Below are 23,726 nucleotides of genomic sequence, written 5' to 3' on the forward strand. Positions count from 1 at the left end.
TCATTTTTGCATAGTAAAATATATCATGAATCTCCCAACAACCTAATATTATGGGTTATCCTGTGACATCAAATTGGCTCGTACATGCTTACAAGAGCCAAGTCCTAAATTTAAAAATTTTAGAAGGTAGTCGACCACACAGGAGCTTGAAATCAGCCTTGGTGAAAATACTTCCATCCCAGAAATTGGCAGATACAAATCAGGCCCCCTCCAACCAAGATCAGTTGTTGCAAATCTACCAGTCCACAACTGTTTATCTTCTTTTTACTTCCCACGGGGGTGGGGGTGGGATGGGGCACATTCTCACCTTCCTTCTCTTTTTCTCTCAGTCTCTCTTTGGTGAGTGCAAATATAAACAAACAAATAAATGCGGTATCCCCTGTACACAAAAGGCAGCTCTTCTGGGCAGTCCTCTGCCACTGTGCACCTTGGAGAGCAGATGGAGGTGGCCCTTCTTCCATACAGCTTGTTGCGGGCAGTGTGAGCTAGTGTGCAGGCCCTTTGGCCTCCTGAACTGGGTTCCTTCGTGCGCACAGAAGGCACGGCCTTACAAGGCAGTCCTGGCTCTGATTCATGACCAACCTACAGTTAAGAAAAATGGACTGCGCGGGGAAAAAAGAGAGTCAAGTTACCTAGCAGCCTGAACGTTTATGACGTTAACTGTAGGGTGATATAGCCAGTTGGCACATTGGTTGTTAGCTTAATTAATAGAAGGCTATTATTGCTAAAGAGCCTTCAGTTACACCATTCCAAGTACAGACATAATGAAAAAGCTTAAAAAGAGAGGGGAAGGCTGATACCTACAACAATACGTATTTAGATTCTGGTTTATTCAGTAAGCCTATTTGTCTTCAATGACTTAAATCCTAACAACAGCTTAAATCCTAACACAGGCATAATGTGAATGTTTAAACTGAATGCAGTTTTTACTCTTTAACCAACAGTTTTTCCTAACTGTGATTTGGCTCACCAATTACTCCGTAAAAGTTATCTTCCTCCTTTTTAATAAATGAAGAAACAGGCTGACAGATGAAATTCAAAGTGACCTAAGAAAGTGGACTTAAGACCAGTTCTTCTGCCTCAAGGCCACTCTTTTGAGCTACCCTATGTGTTTACAGACAGATTTCAGTATTGTAAAACAGACGATTTGAGATGTTTCTGGTGAAGATATTTTATTTCCCATAAAAATATAATTGTACAATGCTCTTCAGAGAAAGAAAAATTCCTTCAATGTCCCAAAATACCATGTGGCTTAATAGTAATCTTCCTTCTTTTAAAAACTAAATATGTCATTGATAATATGAAAGTGATTTCTTATGAAATATAGCATTTATGTTCTAAAATCTTCTTTGCAAAGGTAAGTCTAGTTTAAATCTGTGTTTTTTGTAATTAGCCAAGTCAAATTCATCATAATGTAAAGATGACAAAACAAAATGTACATGGTGATACTGATCTATACTGTCGATCAGCTGGTAAACAGTGGTATGAATCTGCTGTAGTAAGATAGTTCTGATTAGATACAATAGAAAGATTTTAGATCAAATAGAAAAAAACATTCTTAAGAACTTCAACTATATCTTACAACCTGACATAGTCAAACTTAATATTCCATATTATATTCAGTTACCCTAACATATAACAGGTTGATGATAAAGTAGTGACAAAATATGACTGTTCTAGATACACAAATATATATCTCTCCCTTAGCTTGCTTTCTTTGGGAATAAAAGGAGAAGCAAACATTGCTCTGTCATCTCAGAAAACAAGGAGAGTAGCTCCTTCTGAACGCACCGACTGCCTCTGCCTTCCTGACACTGCCGGCGAGCGGCCTGGGCGTCCGTGTGCTCCTCCTTAACTGGACCGCTCAGGGAGGTGCCCCAGCTGTTTTCCTCAGTGACATTGATTCGATGCTTCGAAGCAGCCAAAGTGTACAGCCAGCACGGTACCCACAGTAACCTAACATCCTTCTAGAGACCAGTGAACTCTCTCTTGGTTCAATCTACTCCAAAATAGAAAACAGATAGGTTTAGGAATAAACTTAAATATATTATAATTTACTTTCACCCCAGATTACACAAAGTCACTGCTCCTGTAAAGATATGGAGGGGAGAGAAAGCTCAAGTGATCCTGTAATTTAGAATTACAACAAGAAAAGAAATACTTGAAGCACAATGACATTCCATTGAAGAGCCACATTCATTTTGGAATGTTTACTTTGAAAACAACTCTTCTGGGGGAGTTCAAAAGATACTAAACAAAGCAACAAAAAGTAAGTCTTGGGTTGTTTTGCAAAATAAAGTAGTGAGTAGACCAGATGCAAAAACATACCCATTACAATCTGAACACTATATTTCAAATACAAATCCCAAAGGCCTAAATATCAACAGCCCTTAATCTATGTATATTTAAGATGCTAAAAAGACATTAAATACTCTTAAACCCCCAATCTTCCAAAACACAGAGAGACCCAACAAGCTGGGCTAGTGGTATGTCAGTAGTCAACACGACTAGAGTAGGCTAGAGATTAGAGTTTGCAGCCTAAGCAGAAAGACATCTTCAGGAACTCAGGCTAGGGGGAGGCACTTTATTCAAACCCGTGGCCTACGAGAAGGGGAAAGTCCCTGGCAACCGAAATTATATGGTCCAGCTCATGTTCTGCCTCACAGACAAATCTAGATTATGATGCCTCCTCTTAAACTGCCCCTTTGTAACAACATATTTTCTTTGGAAGCCAAATATTTGTTTCATTAGAATGAAGATCGATTAAAATTTAGCAGCAACAGAGAACACAGCTCTTGATTCGACTACAGGAAAGAGAAGAGAAATAAAGTGTCTTACTGAGGAAACCGAAAGATTCCCAGGTCTATCTCAGTGTATTGTATTGTAAGCTTGATGCCAACCATCGCCCGTTTGGTAGTTAGGGAGAACATAAAGGTAGCTATCATGGGGACAGGGAAGAAATACCGTGACCTCCATGGCTCCTGCCAGGTCCACTGGCCTCGGTGCTGCTTACAGCGCAGCTCCAGGGCTCTGGCGCTTCCCTTGACAGCGGAGTCTGCCCACCTGGGTTTCTGGCTCAGAACACATTCATAAGGACACTCACGTGTCAGGGAAGAAGCGAAGTGCTCTCATTCTGGCTACAGCAATTGAGTCTACCAGCAATTTGTCCCTTGTTTTGTTCCAGATCTCAAGACAGAAGTTCAATCTCAGCAGCTAGTTTCATCCTATTTCCTTCAGAAAAATTCTCTGCTTCAGTTGCATACGCAAGAAAATGTATGTGAACATTCACTCCTGTCCTCCCCACATAAATGTAGACATAAAATATTGTAGAAACACATACATACATACGCTAGGTTGTCAAAATAATGTATGATGGTGAAATGCCTGAAAGGTTACTTCCTGCTTAAAAATACAATTGGGCTAATTATTCTCTAAGGATAGATTTGGCCCTAGCAAATAAAGATTTGCCTTTTTTTTTTTTTTATAAAGATAGTTTAAGAAGACAGCAACAAAAGGTTTTAAACAGAGACTGTCTTAAAGTTTTTTTCTGATGGATTTTGTTAACATGTTCATTATTTAAAACAGGCATATCATAATGGATTATAAAAATAGAAATGTATATATTTGTTAATACAGATTCACAGCTTATGCTGGAATGGCTCACAGGAGAAATCATGGTTCATGCAGAAAATAAACGTTACTCAAGTAAGTAGAAAGAAGTAAGATTAGGTCCATAAAGGCTGAGAACCTTCAGTCAGTAATCAGCCCATTTGGTTTTGCTTTGTAGGGCAATCAAAAACATGAAAGGAGGTGACGCTTAAACTCACACACACATATAATTACATGGATTACATAGAAAGAATATAAATTAACCAATGCAATATAAAGCAATGTGGAGTTAAGGTGCAAAAATACAATCTTCACCCATTTTTCTCTACTCCTGTCAAGCTTCCCAACATGTTAAATGTTGCGGGTGACAATACCAACCAGAACAGGTCTGAACATCTGTAAATTTTCTAAGTGCTGAAAGTTAAAGCAAGATCCTTTGAGACCTACGATCACACGTTTTGGTAGAAACTGCAGATTTACAGAGATGACTACTGAACGGTGGGGACGAATGGAGCCAGGGAGTACAATCTTGCCCTCTCATCCTCCACGGGAATCAGAATATTGGCTTCGACCACTTCATCACCTTATATGCTTTTCACCCTGAAAAATAAATCAAAGTTACCAATATAAGAAAGGAGTTTGTCTTTTTTTTCTTTAAGGTTTTTGCCATAGGCCACTTATCTGAGAGAGACAGAGAGAGGGATAGTGAGGTATCATCCCCCCAAGGAGAATGGCCCCACCAGTCAGTCCCCCACTTCCACATTCCTCATTTACATAAAAATGCCGACCTCCTAAACTCTGGGCCCTTGAAAAAAAAAAAATGATTTGGGCCACATTCTACCCCAAGTGGCCATGGGCTCATTTCTGGCAACTCCACCGAAACTCAGCTCCTCCCCTCCAGGGAGGGGAATGCCTGGCTGCCGGCCGCGCAGGCGCAGACCAGCTGCAGGCCTTCTACGTAACGGACGGCAAAGCCTGCGTGTGGCGTGGCGTGGCGTGGCGTGGCGTGGCGTGGCGTGCGGAACTGAGCTACCTGTCCCTCTGTGCCCTACAGGCGTTGGGGGCAGTAAAACTGCAGTGACTGCGAGGGTGGTGGTGACACCAACAGGCAGGCGGGGCAGAGGTGGCGGCCACAGGAGCGCTGGGCCAGGGTTTAGCCCGGGATGCAGCTTCTTTTTAGGCACAATGGACGCCTTCCTGGCTTCCTGTGCTGTCCTGCTGGTGTTCGGGAGTGTCTCTGAAGGCAAGGTGGATGATTTTGGGGATGAGGCAGACATAGTAGAGTATGATGATAATGACTTTGCCGAATTTGAGGATGTCATTATTACTGAGTCTCCTCATTGGGTGATAACCACTGAGGATGAAGAAGATGAGGCCACTCTAGAGTTGGAAGGGCAAGATGAAAACCAGGAAGGAGATTCTGAAAATGCAGATAGCCAGGAGGGAGATACAGAGAGTGGGCCATACGATGATGAAGAATTTGAAGGTTTTGAAGACAAACCAGATTCATCTAGCAAAAATAAAGACCCAATAACAACCGTTAATGTTCCTGCACACCTGCAGGACAGGTGGGAGCGATACTATCTAGAAATTTTGATGATGACCGGTCTGCTCACCTATATCATGAATTACATCATCGGGAAGAGTAAGAACAGTCAACTTGCACAGGCCTGGTTTGACACCCATAGAGAGCTTTTGGAGAGCAATTTTGCCTTAGTAGGGGACGATGTAACTAACAGAGAACCCATAAGCACAGGGAAGTTGAACCAGGAGAATAAGCACATCTACACCCTGTGGTGTTCCGGGCGTGTAAACTGTGAGGGCATGTTTGTTCAGTTGAGGTTCCTCAAGAGACAAGACTTACTCAACGTCCTGGCATGGATGATGAGGCCAGTGAGTGACCAAGTGCAAATCAGAGTGACCATGAATGATGAAGACATGGGTGCCTGTGTGTTTGCTGTTGGCCCACGGAAAACCTTGGTGCGACTGCAGAAGAAGATGCAAGATCTGAGTGAGTTTTGTAGTGCTAAACCTAAGTCGGGAACCAAGTATGGACTGCCAGACTCCTTAGCTATCCTGTCAGAGATGAGAGAAGTCACTGAAGGAATGATGGATACCAAGATGGTTCACTTTCTCACACACTATGCCGACAAGATTGAATCTGTTCATTTTTCTGACCAGTTCTCTGGTCCAAAAATGATGCAAAAGGAAGGTCAGCCTTTAAAGCTGCCTGACACCAAGAAAACACTATTGTTTACATTTAATGTGCCAGGCTCGGGTAACACCTACCCAAAGGATATGGAGGCCCTGCTACCCCTGATGAACATGGTGATTTATTCTATCGATAAAGCCAGAAAGTTCCGACTCAACAGAGAAGGCAAACAAAAAGCAGATAAGAACCGTGCTCGAGTAGAGGAGAATTTCTTGAAGCTGACACATGAGCAAAGACAGGAAGCTGCACGGTCTCGACGTGAGGAGAACAAAAGAGCAGAGAAGGAGCGAATCCTGAACGAAGAAGACCCTGAGAAGCAGCGCAGGCTGGAGGAAGCAGCTTTGAGGCACGAGCAGAAGAAGCTGGAGAAGAAGCAAATGAAAATGAAACACGTCAAAGTGAAAGCCATGTAAAGTCATCCCAGAGATCTAAGTCCTAATCCCTTCCGTAAGCTCTGAAATCCCAAGCAACTTAAAAATCATCAGTCCATTTTTCATCTTCAAGTTCAAACACTCCTGCCACTTAGAAACCCTTACTTCACCAGCTATTCTGCTTTGGGTGTGGAATTTTACAGAGGTTGCAGGTACAGTGAAAGGGCTCTGTTTCAGTAATTTTATTCCAGATAATAAAATTATTTTTGATTATCTTATAAAAGGAATGATATGTGATATTTATATAGTTTTTAAATATTGGGACCAGCAGACGGCATAATGGTTATGTCACTGGGCTCCCATGTAGTCAACTGTAGTTCAAGTCCTGGACACGGCAGCTTAAAACTCACACCGGCGCCACATGTGTGGGACCAGCAGTTAGCATAATGGCTATGTCACTGGACTCCCATGTAGTCGACTGCGGTTAGAGTCCTGGACCCGGCAGCTTAAACTCACGCTGGGCGCATGTGCGTGCGTGCCCAAGATCCTGAGAGGAGAATGCAGGAGAAGGGATTGCAGCGTAGCCATCCCCCTTGGGGGTGATTTCTCACTTTCTTTCTGTCTCTGTCTTTCTGGTGTGCGCACGCGCCCTATAGGAAAAAACCTCCCCAAGGAAAAGAAAGGGAAAAAAAAAAAAGAACTCACACCGGCCACATGTGCATGTGCGCCCAAAATCCCAAGAGGAGAATGAAGGAGAAAGGACTGTGGCATGGCCATACCCCCTGACTTCCTGGCTTTCTGTTTCTCTGGTGAGTGCATGTGCCCTATAGCAAAAATATCTCTCTCAAAAAAAAAATATATATATGTACACACACACACACACACACACACACACACACTTCACACACATTTCTTTATTTATGTATTTATTTATTTTAGGGCCAGCAGATGGCATGGTGGTTAAGGGCACTGGACTCCCACATGGCCAACCGTGGTAATGAGTCCACTTGGAGGCTTGTTTTCTCACTTTCCCTCTCCCCCCTCTCTCGCTCTCACTCTGTCCCTCTCTGGTCAAAATAAATAAGTAAAGTTAATAAAAATAATTCTTTAAAACTATTTTTTAAATTATAACATGCATCATTAGTGCTTTTAGTGCTTTGATGTTTGGAGAAATATCATGCCATAGGTAGAGAATTAGATGATTTCTTTTTGTTTAAAGTAGGCAATTGAAATGGCTGTGAAGGCTGATTCTAAGCCACAGTTCCACAAATAATCATTGGAACTGCACAATAAATATTGCTTGGTGTTTTCTCCTGTGCCCACATTAAACTTGTGAAAAGGTAAAATTTAGAACACTATATGTGGTAACAAAATCTCAGGGATTCAACACATAACGCAGTGTATGTTTTGTCGGTGGGAGGTGCTGATGACAGTATTACAGGAAATCTGTAGGTGTTAGGATCCTGACGTGTGCATGGAAAATTCTAGGCATGGGTAGTACAAGAGCACAGTTTTCTCCTTGTTTGATTCCATGAGCTAATGACAATGTGAATGCTACATTCAAGTGGTTGTTTAGGTTTATTTTTTCTGAGTAACAGATGCATGGAAAACCCACTGCCCCGCCTAGCTCAGATCCTTGGTCTGTGCGAAGTCACCAGTGTTCTCCTCCTTGGCGGCTGCAACCTCGTGGATGTTCAGAAGCTCTGCTCTGTGTTACAGCTGTGTGCCTTTGCTTCTCCCTCTGCTTTTATCTTCCAGGGTTGAGGCTAGGTGTGTTCTTTCAAAGACACAGCTATGAATATGTATAAATACATTTAAAAAATGAGCTTTCCCAAACTATCAAGATTCTTTCTGCATCTCGAGAAAGAAACTCTTGGGGGAGAGGCCCGTCTTACCTGCATGAGCACTTAGCTTGTTCAGATCTCTGCATTTTATAAATGATTCCTGCTAAGGAAGCTTTTCTTTTGAAGTCAGTGCTTGTACTAGGTAATTTTTGCTGGGAATGGGAAAGGGGTTTTTTTTGTCTTTTTTTTTTTTAAAGAATTCTTTTTATTTAACTTTATTTATTGTAATTTGACAAGAGAGGGACAGAGCAAGAGCCAGAGAAAGAGAAAGAGATGGAAAGTGAGAAAGCAAGCTGCCAGATCCAGGACTTGAACCATGGTCAGCCATGTGAGAGTCCAGCACCCTTAACCACCATGCCACCTGCCGGCCCCAGAGTTGGGTTTTTAGTGGGAGTGTGATGGTAGTTTTATTGTTGATGCTTTATGTGCAAGTCTGTTTTGAAGCAGTAACAAGAAGTTGCCATGGAAACAGCATGTGCTGCTGCCTTTGTAAACACATGGAACCTTTTCACATGGGTTTTTTTTTAGGTCAATATAGAAATGTATAAACTGGGAAATACAAATGTAATGTTTTAAAAGTTATCTTATTTAACTAGTCCAGTGCCTTTAACAACCATGCCACCTGCTGGCCCCCAAATGTAGCATTTTTAAATAATTCATGAAGTTATTAAAAATAACAAAATTTAATTACCTTAGTGCTATATAATTCTAGAATTAGCCTTGTTTTATAAGTCTTTAAAATACATTTTAGAGGAGCCAGCTGGTGGTGTGGTGGTTAAGGGCGTTGGACTCCCACATGGCCAACCGTGGTTCAAGCCCTGGACCCTCTCTCTCTCTCTCTGTTCCCCTTTGGCCAAATTAAAATAAATAAATGAATAAATATGGGAACCAGCAGTTAGTGTAATGGCTATGTCGCTGGACTCCCACGTAGTCGACCGCGGTTCGTGTCCCGGACCCAGTGGCTTAAAACTCACGCCGGGCACATGTGCGTGCGTGCCCAAGATCTCGAGAGGAGAATGGAGGAGAAAGGATTGCGGCGTGACCATCCTCCCTGGGGGGTGATTTCTCGCTTTAGAAATCAAAGTTGGTATGCTTAGCTATCTTTTGAGTAATAAAAGGTTTCTTAAAGTTCCACACATTTGGATCATGGAAGCTAATTTTGTAATTAAAACATTCATATGAATTACCTATGGATATATATTAAAGTGATTGAATGAAAAAAAAAAAAGGAATAATAAAATTAAGTTAATGGGGGACCAGCAGATGGCATAGTAGTTAAGGCACTGGACATTCCCACATGGCCGACCATGGTTCAAGTACTGGACCTGGTGGTTTGCTTTCTCACTTTCTCTCTCTCTCTCTGTGTCTTTCTCTGATCAAAATAAAATAAGAAAATGAATAAATAAAATTAAAAATAAATAATTCTTTTTTAAAAATTAAGTTAATGAAGTTGCCTAATCTGTTGTAAAATGCATGACTTTTTTTTTCCTTTTTCATCTATGAGAAGGCTATTTTTTTTTAAATACAGACAGAAAGAAAAATTAGCTGAATTGGATTTTTTATTAATTCTACTTAGATGAAGGCAAATGTTATTTCATCTAATAAAACTTGTCCATGGGGCTGGCAGGTGGCGTGGTGGTTAAGGCGACTGGACTCCCACATGGCTGACTGCAGTTCGAGTTCTGTACATGGCATCTTGCTTTCCTGCTTTCCCTCTCTCTATCTGGTCAACTTTAAAAAAATAAAATAAAATGATAATGAATAAAATTAAATAATTCTTTAAAAAAAGTTGTCCAAAAAACAATTCCTTCAATTTTATAAAAAAAGTTTTAGGGGCTAGCAGGTGGTATGGTGGTTAAGGCGCTGGACTCCCACATGGCCAACTACAGTTTGAGTCTTGGACCTGTTGGCTTGCTTTCTCACTTTCCCTCTCTCTCTCTCTCTGATCAAATTAAAATACAATAATAATAAATAAAATTAAAATAGGTATTTTTTTAAGAAAAAAATTTTTTGAAAGATTTAAAAATCTGGTTGGGCCAGTCCCATAGCTGAGCAGTTAAGGGAACTGGATCCCATATGGACAACCATGGTATGAGTCTCAGCCCCAGCATCTTGAAAGACATGCCAGGTGCATGTACATGTGCATCCAAGGCTCTGAAAAAAGTAGGGATGGAGGAAAACGGATTGTAGCATGGCCACACCCCACTGGAGGTGCTTTCTTCCCTCTCTTTCTCTCTCTGTCTTTCTCTGTCACGTGCAAGTGCCTCTCACAATTATTTAAAAAAGGATTGAAAGTTTATAACATTTTCCTTTAACTATTTTAAAAGTTGCCAGAGTAATCACAATAACAAAGAAATCAACACATGACATCTTCATTCTAAAATCTTTACACTCTCTTCATTAAATGGTGTTGGGACAACTGGATATCCGCATGTAATAAATAGGCCTGTACCTCACTCTATATAGAAAAATTAACTCAAAATGAATCAACGAGATGCTGGCAGGTGGCGGAGGTTAAGGCGTTGGGCTCCCACATGCCTACCACACAGTTCGAGTCCTGGACCGGGCAGCTTGCTTTCTTACTTTTCCTTTCTCTGTCTCTCTCTGCTCAAAATAAAATAATAATAATACATTAAAAATTTTTAAAAAGGATCAATGACCCAAACAAATACTCGAAACTATAAAAATCTGAAAAGAAAGCATAAGGGTAAATCTTCATAACCTTGGATTTGGCTATGGAGTCTTAAACATGACATCAAAAACGCAAGCAATAAAGGAAAAATATAAATGATATTTCATCAAAACTGAAATGTTTTATGCATTTAAGGACACTCTCAAGTAAGTGAAAAGGCCTTAGCTACTGTGGCAGAGTGGTAATGCCCGTGTCGCGTGTGGCTGAAAGCCATATTACCAGCCACAGATTCATATCTCCCAGTCAGCCCCAAAATACGTGGATACACCTGTGGGTGCCCAGGATTCTGAGGAGCTAGAGGACCGGGGAAGGAACCATAGCATGACAAGACTCTATCTATCGAGGGTGATTCTCTCTCCCTTTCTCAAGTGCGTGTATACGTGATATCACTGAAACAAAACAAAACAGCAAAAAGACAACGGGAGGCAGTATCCGCGAATCAGGTGCTGGATAAATATCTGGTATTCAGAATAAGTAAAGAACTCTTACTCAGCTACAAAATTAACACATGGGTAAAGAACTGAGATATTTCTCCACTGAAGCTTTACAAATGGCCAATAAGCACACAAAAAGATGTTCAATATCATTGGTCATTAGCGAAATGCAAATCAAAATTACAATGACGTACCTCTTCATACCTACTGGTACAGGTATTTTTTTTTAATAAAATGTTTTTAATTTTTTTTTTTTTTGGAGAGATTTTCACTGTAGGGCGCGTGCGCTCGCCAGACAGACAGAGAGAGACATAGAGCCAGAAAGCGAGAAATCACCCCCCAGGGGGAATGGTCACGACGCAATCCCTTCTCCTCCATTCTCCTCTCGGGATCTTGGGCATGCAAGCACACGCGCCCGGCGTGAGTTTTAAGCCACCGGGTCCGGGACATGAACCGCGGTCGACTACGTGGGAGTCCAGCGACATAGCCATTACGCTAACCGCCGGTTCCCATAAAATGTTTTTAATTTTTAATGTATTATTATTTTTAAATTTGGAATAGGCTTTGTGTACTCTCCGGAAGGAGAAAGAAAGAGACTGAAAAAGTAAGCCGCCAGGTCCAGGACCCTAAGTGCTCGGCATGTGGGAGTCTAGCACCTCAACCAACATGTCATCTGCTGGCCCCTGGCAATAGTATTCGGTCATATATAATAGGGGCCAGCCAGTGGCATGGTAGTTAAGGCAGATCAATCCCACATGGCAGACTACATGGCTCCAGTCCTGGACCTGGCAGCTTGAGAAACACATAGGCATGCGTCCGTGCGTGTCCAAAATCCCGAAAGCAGAAATGTAGAAGAAAGGATTGCAACCACTGCAACCATTAGAAGGTGCGCTCTCTCTCACTTCCTCTCCCTGTGTCTTTCTCTGGTGAGTACACATGCTCTCTGTCAAATTACAAAAAAAGGAAAATAACAAGTGTCGACGAGATGTGGGATAATTGGAACAGGCATGCACTGCTGGTGGGAGTGTAAAATGTTTCAGCTACTGGGAAGACGTTTGGCAGTTTCTCAAAATTTAGAAATGGAATTAACATATGACCAATGAATTTGCTTCCCAGATTATACACAAAAGAACCAAAAACAAAACAAAACAAACAGGTATGTGAATAAATACTTACATACTCATTTTTTTAAGAATTTAATTTTATTTTTAATTATTATTATTTTATGTTGCTAAGGCACATGCACTCAACCAGAGAGACACACACAGAGAGAAAGTGAGAAAGCAAGCCACCAGATCCAGGACTTGAATCATGGTCAGCCATGTGGGAGTCTAGCACCTTAACCACTATGCCACCTGCTGGATCCCCTGTATACTCATTTTTATAGAGACACTATTCACAATAGTCAGAAGGAAAAAATGTCCATCAACAGATGAGTGTATAAGCAACTGTGTTATACATATACACAGAAATATTTTATCATACAGGGAATAAGGTGTTGGTACATGCTACAATGTGGATAAAATATTATGCTAGGCTAAAGAAGCCAGACACAAAATGTCACATCCTATATGGTTCCATTTATATGAAATATCCAAGACAAGTAAATCCATACAGATAGGAACAGATTCATGGTTGCCAGAAGCTGGGCAAAGGGAGTAAAGGGGAGTAACTACTTAATGGGTTCAGACTTTGCTTTTCAGATGATTAAATTTTTATAACAAGATAGAGGTAGTGGTTCTATAACACCATAAATGTACTAAGTATCTTCATATTGTTACTTTAAAATGGCTAATTGTAGGCCTTACAATGTGGCACAGGCAATAGGGTACTGCTACACAATCCCGGAGCCACACAGAAGGCCCAGGTTCAGACCTCGGGTCAACCCAAACACACGAGCCATGCCCACATATGCCCATGAACCTGGCTGGCTGAAGGCTTTGGCAGAGAGCAGTGTGGCAAGACTGTCAAGGGGACCTGTCTCTCTATTTCTCATAAAAGAAAGAAATAAAGCTAAAATGGTTAATTTTATATTACGTGAATTTTACTTCAATTAAAAAAAAGAAATTCTCACAATGAAGGGCTATTGTACTAGAGAGAACCTGGATATGGTAAGGACAGTTTCCACCATTACAGCAGTGTGACTTTGGACACCTTACCCAGCCCCTGTTATTTCTTCACGTATAAAACAAGAAATATAGTTCCTTAACACAAATATTGGAAAAAAATACTAAAGATAAGTGTAAATGAAAGTTCTTTGTAAGCTGTAAATCAAAATATAAATAAAAAGGTAGTATCACCAACAATAACTAGATGAATGCCCTCCCCTTTTGTGGACTGAGTCTACTTAATAAAAAATTTCCAGCTGGCCCCGTAGTCTGGAGGTTGAGGGAGCTGGGAACTACATGGCCAACCACATGGTTTGAATTCCAGCCTGGTGCTTTGGAAGGCATGCCAGGCACTTGTAAGTACATGCCCAGAGTCCTGACAGGATGGAGACAGAAAGGGGCTTTCAGCGTGGCCGTGCCCCATTCTGAGATGCCGTTTCCTCCCTCTCCCCATCTGTTTTTCTCTGGAAAGCACACATGCCCATGGGCAAACATTATTTTTAAATTTTCTTTTCATAAATTTATCAGTTGTGGGACCAGCAGTTAGCGTAATGGCTATGTCACTGAACTACATGTAGCCAGACCCGGTGGCTTAAATTCACGCCGGGTGCATGACTCTCTGTCTCTCTCTGTCTTTCTGGCAAGCACACGTGCCCTATAGCAAAAATCTCTCTAAAAAAAAGAAAAAGACAAAAGAAAAAAAAAGTATGAGTTGCTCTTTGTAGATTGCATATAAAATATATTTCAATATTTAGACTCTAATGTCGTTTCACTTGCTTAGCGTATTACACATGACATGAATGTTTAATTTATTTAAAGTCATGCTGAGGAAAGTAGGAAAAGTAGGAAACCCTACTTTGAGATGTTCCCTTCAAAATAAATTCTCCCAGGGGCTTGTACTCACAGGAATTGCTGTTGGCATCTGTCTTCGCAGCCTTGGTGTGCCTGCTTGAGTTCTGCTGAGATTTGTTCTGCTCTTCTCCAGTGAGCAGGGCTTTTATTTCAGAAGGAATTTTTCCTTGGTCCATCGCCATACACCACTGCTTGTACTGAAACACGTAAAATATATGTAAGCAAAATTTTACTACTCAGAGTTCAGGAACCTCTGACAGAAATCTTAGACAAAAGAACTCTCATCCAGCCCATGGTGAGGGATGAGGCGGCCATATCTCACATGGCTGACTGCCCAGTTAAGAGTGCCAGACTCAGAGTCTTAGGGAACCAGCACTTAGCGTAATGGCTATGTCGCTGGACTTCCACGTAGTCCACCGCGGTTTGTGTCCCGGACCCGGTGGCTTAAAACACCCTGGGCATGTGTGTGTGTGCGTGCCCAAGATCCCGAGAGGAGAATGGAGGAGAAGGGATTGCAGCATGACCATCCCCCCTGGGGGGTGATTTCTCGCTTTCTGTCTCTATGTCTCTCTCTGTCTGTCTGGCGAGCGCATAAGGTGCGGGGAAGCTGGAAGCCCTTTAGAAAAAAAAAAAAAAAAAAAAAACCTCTCCAAAAAAAAAGTCCCAGACCCAGAGTCTTGAGAACAGGCCAGGGATGTGTGCATGCATTCCCAAAATCCCGACCCGAGAGAAGTAGAGGACTGGAAGTGGCGTAGTGGTAAAAGGTGCTAGATTCCCACATGGCTGTTGTTGTTGGTGTTACTACCTTTTATTTATATTTTGATTTACAGCTTACAAAGAACTTTCACTTACATTTATCTTTAGTATTTTCTCCAATACTTGTGTTAAGGAACTAACAGCGTGATTTTCAGGCAGCCAGGTCTGGGACTCATACCAGTCGGCCATGTGAGACCCAGCTGCCTTAACCTCCACGCCATCTGCTGGTACAATAAATTTGTACTTTAAATTCCACTTTCTACAGACTTTCTGAAGTTTCCTCATATACTGTGGACTGTGAGGTATGCAGAAATGAAAAAGACCAAAGATTCTGTCAAGTGGCTTACATTTCAAAAGGTTAAAAAAAAAACTTAAAGCATAGGTCAAATTCAACATGTAAAAAACAATCTACTGAGTAGTATCTATCTGGACAATATATACACTGCTCACGCCCCTCTGATCGTGTCCCCGTCTTACTCTCTCTCTCTCTAAACCCGAGGTGGCCTGCTCCAGCTTCCTAATGATCATGGCAATCCCATTTCCCTCTCCGTCTGTCTCCTCCTCCCTGATCTCAGTAATGGGGTTTCCGTTCTGTTTTAGCTACTGTCTTCTGCATTTCTACAGCCCTACCCAAAGTCTGAGTAAGGGAATAAATAACACGCCTAAGTTAATTTGTTTAAATACAAATGGTATCATACTATGCAGTTACCTGTTGTTATACTGTCCTTTCCATTTAGCAATATATTACGTATATCTTTCTATTTCAGTAAATATATACGCACTGTGATTTTTACTGGCTACAAAGTAGCCCAATAGGTAAGTGTAATTTATTTAACCAATCCCCTACTGTTGTACATCTGGGTTAGTTTCCTTTTTTTTTTTTCCCTATTATAAACAATATCTCAATGAAATAGTCATTTACCTTTTTTTTTTCAATATTCTTATGAAATTTTTTGAAGAATTTTTTATTTAACTTTTTTTTTTTTGGAGAGGTTTTTGCTATTTAACTTTATTTACCATTTGTTCATTTTATTTTAATTTGATCAGAGAGGAGAGAGAGAGAAAGAGAGAGAAAGAAAGCTGCCAGGGCTGAAACTCAAACTGTGGTCAGCCATGTGGGAGTTTAGAGCCCCTAACCACACCACCTGCTGGCCCTAAAAATAGTCATGTACCTTCTGCAATGTACAAAAATACCTATTCACTTACATCCTCGCTAACAGATGAATATCTTTTTTTTAATAATTTATTTAACTTTATTTAGTTATTGTTATTCTTCAATTGACAAGAGAGAGAGAGAGAGAAAGGGAGAATGAGAAAGCAAGCCATCAGGTTTGGGATGCAAACCACAGTTGGCCATGTGGGAGCCCAGTGCCTTGGGCACCATGCCACCTGCTGGCTCCTGAATATTCTTTTTAATTTCTGCCAACTGGATAGGTACAAACTAGCAATTTCACGTTTTGATATGTGTTTCTTTTACTGCGAAGCTGAGGTTGATCTTTCATGCGTTTATTGACAGACTTTCTTACCATTTCCAGCTCCTCTCTGAGGGCACATATAGCTCTTTCTCTACTGGACACCAACTCTTCCAAGTACTGGTATCTCAGCTTTTTCCTGGCCCGGCATTCTCTTGCACTCTGCCGGCTTCTCTCGAGTTTGGCTTTCAAATCAATTTTGGCTGGCTTCCGGCCACGTTTACCAGGCTTCTTTACCTTGCCTCCAACCACCTTCAGCAAGAGAGAGAAGAGATCGTTTTTCCCTCTTAGTTCTGTGTATAGGAAAACTATGGCTACATTAACAGAGAGAACATTTACAGTAACTGAAGCCTATGGCATAATCCCAACAGATATTTTTGCCTCATAATTTTTTTCTGACTCTTTTGATACCATAAATTTGAGAGAATAATGTAACTTTTTATTATTTGTTTAATAACACAGTTTAAATAGTTGAAGTGCAAACTTTATAAACTATATGGAGATGGATAATAAAAATCTAGGGACTAGCAGGTGACACAGTAGTTTAAGCACTGGACACTCCCACATGGCCAACCAAGGTTCAAGTCTCAGACTTGGTGGCTTGGTTTCTCACTCCCCCACCCCCATGTCTCTCTCTGGTCAAATTAAAATAAATTAATGAATAAATAAAATTAAATAATTTTTTTTTAAGTCTAGGGGCTGGGCAGGTAGCATGGTGGTTAAAGGCACTGGACTCCCACATGGCTGACTGCAGTTCAAGTCCTAGACCTGGTGGCTTGCTTTCTCATTTTTCATTTTCCTCTCTCTCTCTCTTATTCTATCCCTCTCTGATCAATTTAAGACAAATAAGTAAATAAATAAAGTTAAGTAAAAAAAATAATTATTTAAAAAGCCTAAACAACTGCCAACTGAATATTTTGTTCTTAAAATTTTTATTGCCTTGAGTAAATATGATAAAATAAGGGGAGGGGCCAGCAGTTAGTGTAATGGCTATGTTGCTGGACTCCCACGTAGTCGACTGCGGTTTGAGTCTCGGACCCAATGGCTTAAACTCACACCGGGCACGTGTGTCTGCGTGCCCAAGATCCTGAGAGGAGAATGGAGGAGAAGGGATTGCGGCATGGCCATCCCCCCTGGGGGGTGATTTCTCGCTTTCCATCTCTCTGTCTCTGTCTGTCTGGTGAGCGCATGCGCCCTATAGCAAAAACCTCTCCAAAAAAATAAATTAAATAAAAACAAAAAAAATTTTTAAATAATATAAGGGGAAAAATTAATTTAGTGTATTCAAAATTATACATTTATTATTATCTTAATGTTATAAAATAATATATATATATAAGAAAGGAATTTAACAAAGTTAGTGAGAGAGACCAGCAGGTGGCGTGGTGCTTCCTCACTATCTCTCTCTGTCTCTGACTGTTGAGTGCATGTGCCCTGTAGCAAATTTAAAAATAATAATAATGACAAATAAAATTAAATAAATGATTCTTTGAAAAAAAAAAACAAGGTCAGTAAGGATTTCTCTGTAGATGTGATTATAAATAGGTTTTTGTCACCTGTATTTTTTAATGATTTTTAAATGTTTACAGTTAGAAAAAAAATTTATAAAACTGCATGTGTGTGTCCTATGCAATTTAGCTATAAATTCCCTCTTTGAATTTGATGAACCCAAAGGAACACACAAGAAGTCCTTGAAATCTTCATAATTTCCTCCTGCCTTTAGAAGCCTATAATTATAATATTAGACTGTCTCAGATTTCGACCTGCTTCCACTAATGTCATAAAACATCCTCTCGATGTCTCTCTTATTCATTTACCTGCCTAATCACAATTATTAGAGGGCTGACAAAGTAATTTAATCTTCTTCACTGTTTAGCTTTGAAACCTTCCCCTGTTATTCATGCAAGATATAACAATGAGGTAAAAATGATGAATTTACAAACATATGAACCTGAACATACAGATCAAATACATGTGCCTTCTTTCTTTGATGAGAAAGCACCCTTGACAGGGTCCCATCACGCTGTGATTCCCACCAAGCCAGACTCATGGGTGCACACGTATGCCTGTATGCTCAGGTGGGCCCAGGATCCAAACCCTTGGTTTTCCACATGGATTCCAGCAATTGCATAAAGGTCCCCTACTACCTGCACCACACAGCTGTGCTCAAAGAAGTGTTCTTTAGGGGACCAGCGGGTGGCATGGTGGTTAAGGTGCTGGACACTCCCACATGGCCAACCATGGTTTGAGTCCCAGGCTCGGTGGTTTCCTTTCTCACATTCCCTCTCTCTCTCTCTGTGTCTTTCTCTGGTCAAAGTAAAATAAATGAATGAATAAATAAAATTAAATAATTAAGTAAGAAAAAAAAAAAAGAAGTGTTTTTTAAAGCAGTCATCTTCAAAGAGGGGACATAATGCCATTAATGCCATTGTTCAAAACTTTTTTTTAGAAAGTACTATTGGAGGGGCCGGCAGGTGGCATGGTGGTTAAAAGCGCTGGACTGCCATATGGCCGACTGCAGCTCAGGTCTCGGAACTGGTGGCTTGCATTCTTACTTTCTCTCTCTCTGTCTGTCTCTGGTCAAATTGGAAAATAATGATAATAAAGGTAAATTTTAAAAAAAGTATTATTGGAGCCATATTTTACAAGTCATCACACAATAGATCTCATGACTTAGTGCTAAACATTATTCTTTAAGTTCCTGTATTGATTATCTGCTTTAACAAAGTTCTGAATGATGTCTAGCTCTTTCTGGAAATCACCTTTGAGAATGAAAATTTTACACCTTCGGTATATTGACAAGGGTATTGCTAAGGTTTTAATGGCAATTCTAAAGGAGAAGATGCAAATTCTAAATACCGGTAAATCACTGGAATAAATGTGAAACCTTGCCAAGTAACCAAACTCAAAGGGTAATGTTTGTTTGGATCTAAAACTGGTTTGTTAGGTTGAAGTCAGTTATCACTCCTGAACAATACCAAATACACAGAAAGGACCAGGTTACTGAGTGGAAGGGTTAGGTCACGGAAACCAAATTTTAAACATGAATCATTCACATGTACCAAACCTGTGTGATATTGTGATGGCTAACTATTACAGCTAGCATTTCACAGGGTGGCTCTGAAGTAAGACAGATTACTCCATGGTTCTGGGAAAAAAATCTGTCCTTTCCACCACCATCTTTAATTTTTTTTTTTAAGAGATTTATGCTATAGGGTGAGTGCACTTGCTGAAGAGACAGAGAGACAGAAAGCGAGGAATCACACCCCCCCAGTGTGTGCTCTTGGGGTTTGGGACACTTATACACACACACTTGGCGTGAGTTAAAGCTGCCAAGTCAGGGACTTGAACTGCAGCTAGCCATGTGGGAGTCCAACGACATATCCATTACGCCATCTGCTGGCCCCCCACACTGTCTTACAGCTAGCTGGTTTAGTACTACTCCCAAGTTAGCTTCGTCTTCTCAAAAAGCTTCTTTAAAGGCTTCTCTTGTCTGCATCAAGAGGTTTTTATTCCAATATAATAATACATACTTTAGGGGACCAGCATGTGGTACAGTGGTTAAGTGCACTGGACTCCCACATGGCTGACTGTAGTTCAAGTCCTGGACCTGGCAACTTGCTGTCTCACTTTCCCTCTCTCTGTCTCTGTCTTTCTCTGGTCATATTAAAATGATAATAATAATGACAATGAATACAATTAAATTATTCTTTTTTAAAAAAATACACACTTTAGTAAACTATTTCTCTCTTTTTTTTTTTTTTTTGGAGAGGTTTTTGCTATAGGGCATGTGCACTCGCCAGAGAGACAGAGACAGAGAGACAGAAAGCGAGAAATCACCCCCCAGGGGTGATTTTCCTTCTCCTCAATTCTCCTCTAGGGATCTTGAGCATGCACGCACATGCACCTGGCGTGAGTTTAAGCCTCCGGGACTCAAACCACAGTTGACTACATGGGAATTCAGCAACACAGCCATTACGCCAACTGCTGGTCCCAGTAAACTTTTCTTCAGAGCCAAATATTTAACAGCAATTTCAGAATGACCTAGGTCCAAACATTACTATGGCCTAAATTTTAAATTATGCTCATTTTGTATTTCACCAATTACACAGTTTTTAAAACAGAATTATTTTATTTTATTTATTCATTCATTTATTTTAATTTGACCAGAGAGAGACACACACACACACACAGAAAGAGAGAGGGCAAGTGAGAAAGCAAGCCACCAGTTCCGGGACTCAAATGGTGGTTGACCATGTGGGAGTGTCCAGCACCTTAACCGCCATGCCATCTGCTGGTCCCAATTGTACAATTTCAGTAAGATATTTTGAAATCACTCCGCATTAAAACAAAGTTTATTTGTGGGACTGGCAGGTGGCATGCTGGTTAAGGCACTGTCCACCCACATGGTAAATTGCAGTTTGAGTCCCAGACCTGATGGCTTGCTTTCTTACTTCTTCTCTCTCTGGCCAAATTAATAATAATAATAATAATAATAATAATAATAAATGAACTTAAATAAATCTTTTTTAAAAAGTGTATCCGTGGACTAGCAGGTGGTGTGGTAGTTAAAGGCACTGGACTCCCACATGGCTGACTACGGTTTGAGTACCAGACCTGGTGGCTTGCTTTCTCGCTTGCTTTCTCTCTCTGCTTAAATTGAAAGAAAGAAAGAAAGAAAGATTAAAAAAATAATTTTAAAAAGTACATCTACTATTGCTTCAGTTTTGAAAAAGCAATGGAATATAGTGTAAGCTCACACCTACGGTAAAATGCATAGAAGACATGGATTCTTCATGTTGTAAAATGAGACATCACTCACACAGCGCGATAACCTGATACCTCACATATTGCTGTTTTAATTCATTCAGGAGGGGCTGCCTTTGAGGAGACAGAAAAAGAACACTGTGTACTTTATGGACTTCATTGATTTTTTAAACAAACCTAGCACAGTCATAAAAATCAAACAGTAGTTATAACCCTTTGTTTGGTTTTCATGGTAGCAAAATATTTAAATCTGAGCTGTTTTATTCCTTTTTTTATTAGAAGGCATAGTAGATGAATGTAGGGTTCCTGTATTTTACGTCATCTCCTGTAAAATTACATTTAAAACCACATAACCGCCACTTCCCTAGCTTAAACCTGTCCTCAATTTTTTGGCTTGTGGTACCAGCTAAAGTTTGATAAGCACTAAACGAGGTTTTTTTTTTTTTTTTTTTTGAGAGGTTTTTGCTATAGGGCGTGTGCACTCGCCAGAAAGACAGAGAGACAAACCGAGAAATCACCCCCCAGGGGGGATGGCCACGCCACAATCCCTTCTCCTCCATTCTCCTCTCGGGATCTTGGGCACGCCAGCACACACGCCCGACATGAGTTTAAGCCACCGGGTCCAGGACTCGAACCACAGTCAACTACATGGGAATCCAGTGACATAGTCATTACGCTAACTGATGGTCCCATAGAGAGCTTCTTTCGCAATAGGAGGATATTAAATTTTAAAGGTAGAATGTTAGATTTTAGAAGAGCTGTTTTTTGGCTTATTAAAATAACGTTAGTTTAGGTGTTCTTCACTGTAAAAGAAAACTTAGCAATATTTTGAAATAGATTTAAACTGATACACAACCAACAACTTAGAGAATTTGGGGGGTGGGGTGGGGAGTAGCAGCAGCTAGGGCCAGGAGAAGGCAAGAAGGTTAAGGTAGCTGGACTCCACATGGTTGACTACATGGTTCAAATCCTGGATCCAGCAGTGTGAAAAACACACCAGATGTATGTACATGTGTTCTGGCCCCAAAACTCCAAGAGAAGAATGGAGAAGGAATTGCAGCATGCCTACCTCTGAGGGTGCTTTCTCACTTTCCCCTCTCTCTCTGGAATTTACTTCACCTGGCTTGAAAAATACTATACCTTTATTATCTAACTCTAGGTATATTATTCTTGTTCTATCTTTGGACCATGATTTCATTTGCAGACTTCTTAACTATTTCAACATCCCCTAGATCATCACAATAGTCATTTTCATTGATGACATAAGTCAGTAGGATTTAGGGAGCAAGAAATAACATCTGTCTATCTGCTTTGATAAGACACATATATGCAGGAGAGTAGGATATAAAATCCAAAAGAAAATTTAGAGTCCCAAAATGATAGTAACTTTTTCAAGAATGCAAATATTTGGAGCATATTGGGATGGTATTTTCACAATAAAATACACTATAGCTCTGTGTAACATGAGAAAAACATTTTGGAGGCAACATGTATAACATTTGCTATATATGTAATTTCAACCTATTTATTGGAAAGTTAAGCTACCAGCTCTAAATTGGTCTTAAAATCATTAGAAGACTTTTTAGCATACTTAGGCTGCTCTGTAAGCAGTTCTGTCACTTGGCCCTCACTAACTGGTTTAGTGAGTTTTGACATGTCCGTGTCTAGTTGGGATATTGAACAGAACTTGTGGCAAGCCCCAAGAAAATAATACCTACCTATACTTAAGTCTGCAGCAAGGCTAAATCTTTTATTAAATTAAAAATATTTATATAAAATATTTATATCAAATAACAGGACCAGCAAGTAGTATGGTGGTTAAGGGCACTGGACTCCCACATGGTCAACTGTGGTTCAAGTCCCAGACATGGCTTGCTTTCTCATTCTCTCTCTTTCATTCTGTCCCTCTCTGGCCAAATTAATAATAATAATAATAATAATAATAATAATAATAATAATAATAATAATAATAATAATAATAATAATAATAATAAATGAACTTAAATAAATCTTTTTTAAAAAGTGTATCCGTGGACTAGCAGGTGGTGTGGTAGTTAAAGGCACTGGACTCCCACATGGCTGACTACGGTTTGAGTACCAGACCTGGTGGCTTGCTTTCTCGCTTGCTTTCTCTCTCTGCTTAAATTGAAAGAAAGAAAGAAAGAAAGATTAAAAAAATAATTTTAAAAAGTACATCTACTATTGCTTCAGTTTTGAAAAAGCAATGGAATATAGTGTAAGCTCACACCTACGGTAAAATGCATAGAAGACATGGATTCTTCATGTTGTAAAATGAGACATCACTCACACAGCGCGATAACCTGATACCTCACATATTGCTGTTTTAATTCATTCAGGAGGGGCTGCCTTTGAGGAGACAGAAAAAGAACACTGTGTACTTTATGGACTTCCTTGATTTTTTAAACAAACCTAGTATGGACTTCATTGATTTTTTAAACAAACCTAGCACAGTCATAACAATCAAACAGTAGTTATAACCCTTTGTTTGGTTTTCATGGTAGCAAAATATTTAAATCTGAGCTGTTTTATTCCTTTTTTTATTAGAAGGCATAGTAGATGGATGTAGGGGTCCTGTATTTTACGTGATC

The 23,726-nt window shown here is 40.2% G+C and overlaps 1 protein-coding gene and 1 pseudogene across 4 annotated transcripts in view; one reads left to right on the forward strand and one right to left on the reverse strand.

The window, feature by feature from the left end:
* Window positions 1–1,155: 1,155 nt before the first annotated feature.
* CREBL2 (cAMP responsive element binding protein like 2) overlaps window positions 1,156–23,726 on the reverse strand; it is a 32,608-nt gene continuing 10,037 nt past the window's right edge. The window contains exons 1-4 of one of the 4 annotated variants that reach the window (XM_014582676.2): window positions 23,370–23,462; window positions 16,405–16,602; window positions 14,175–14,319; window positions 1,156–4,209 (exon numbers count right to left, since the gene is read on the reverse strand). In XM_014582676.2, the coding sequence (XP_014438162.1) occupies window positions 4,205–4,209; window positions 14,175–14,319; window positions 16,405–16,602; window positions 23,370–23,390 (369 nt within the window). In that variant the 5' untranslated portion in view covers window positions 23,391–23,462 and the 3' untranslated portion in view covers window positions 1,156–4,204. Of the gene's footprint in view, window positions 4,210–7,749; window positions 7,985–14,174; window positions 14,320–16,404; window positions 16,603–21,116; window positions 21,206–23,369; window positions 23,473–23,726 lie in introns of those variants that run through there. The other 3 variants (XM_027766827.1, XM_006164793.3, XM_006164794.3) reach the window with 3 other exon arrangements.
* LOC102491436 (coiled-coil domain-containing protein 47 pseudogene) lies at window positions 4,620–6,466 on the forward strand (annotated as a pseudogene).

This window comes from Tupaia chinensis, unplaced genomic scaffold (assembly GCF_000334495.1).
Source record: "Tupaia chinensis unplaced genomic scaffold, TupChi_1.0 Scaffold143728_1, whole genome shotgun sequence".
Classification (NCBI taxonomy): Eukaryota; Metazoa; Chordata; class Mammalia; order Scandentia; family Tupaiidae; genus Tupaia; species Tupaia belangeri.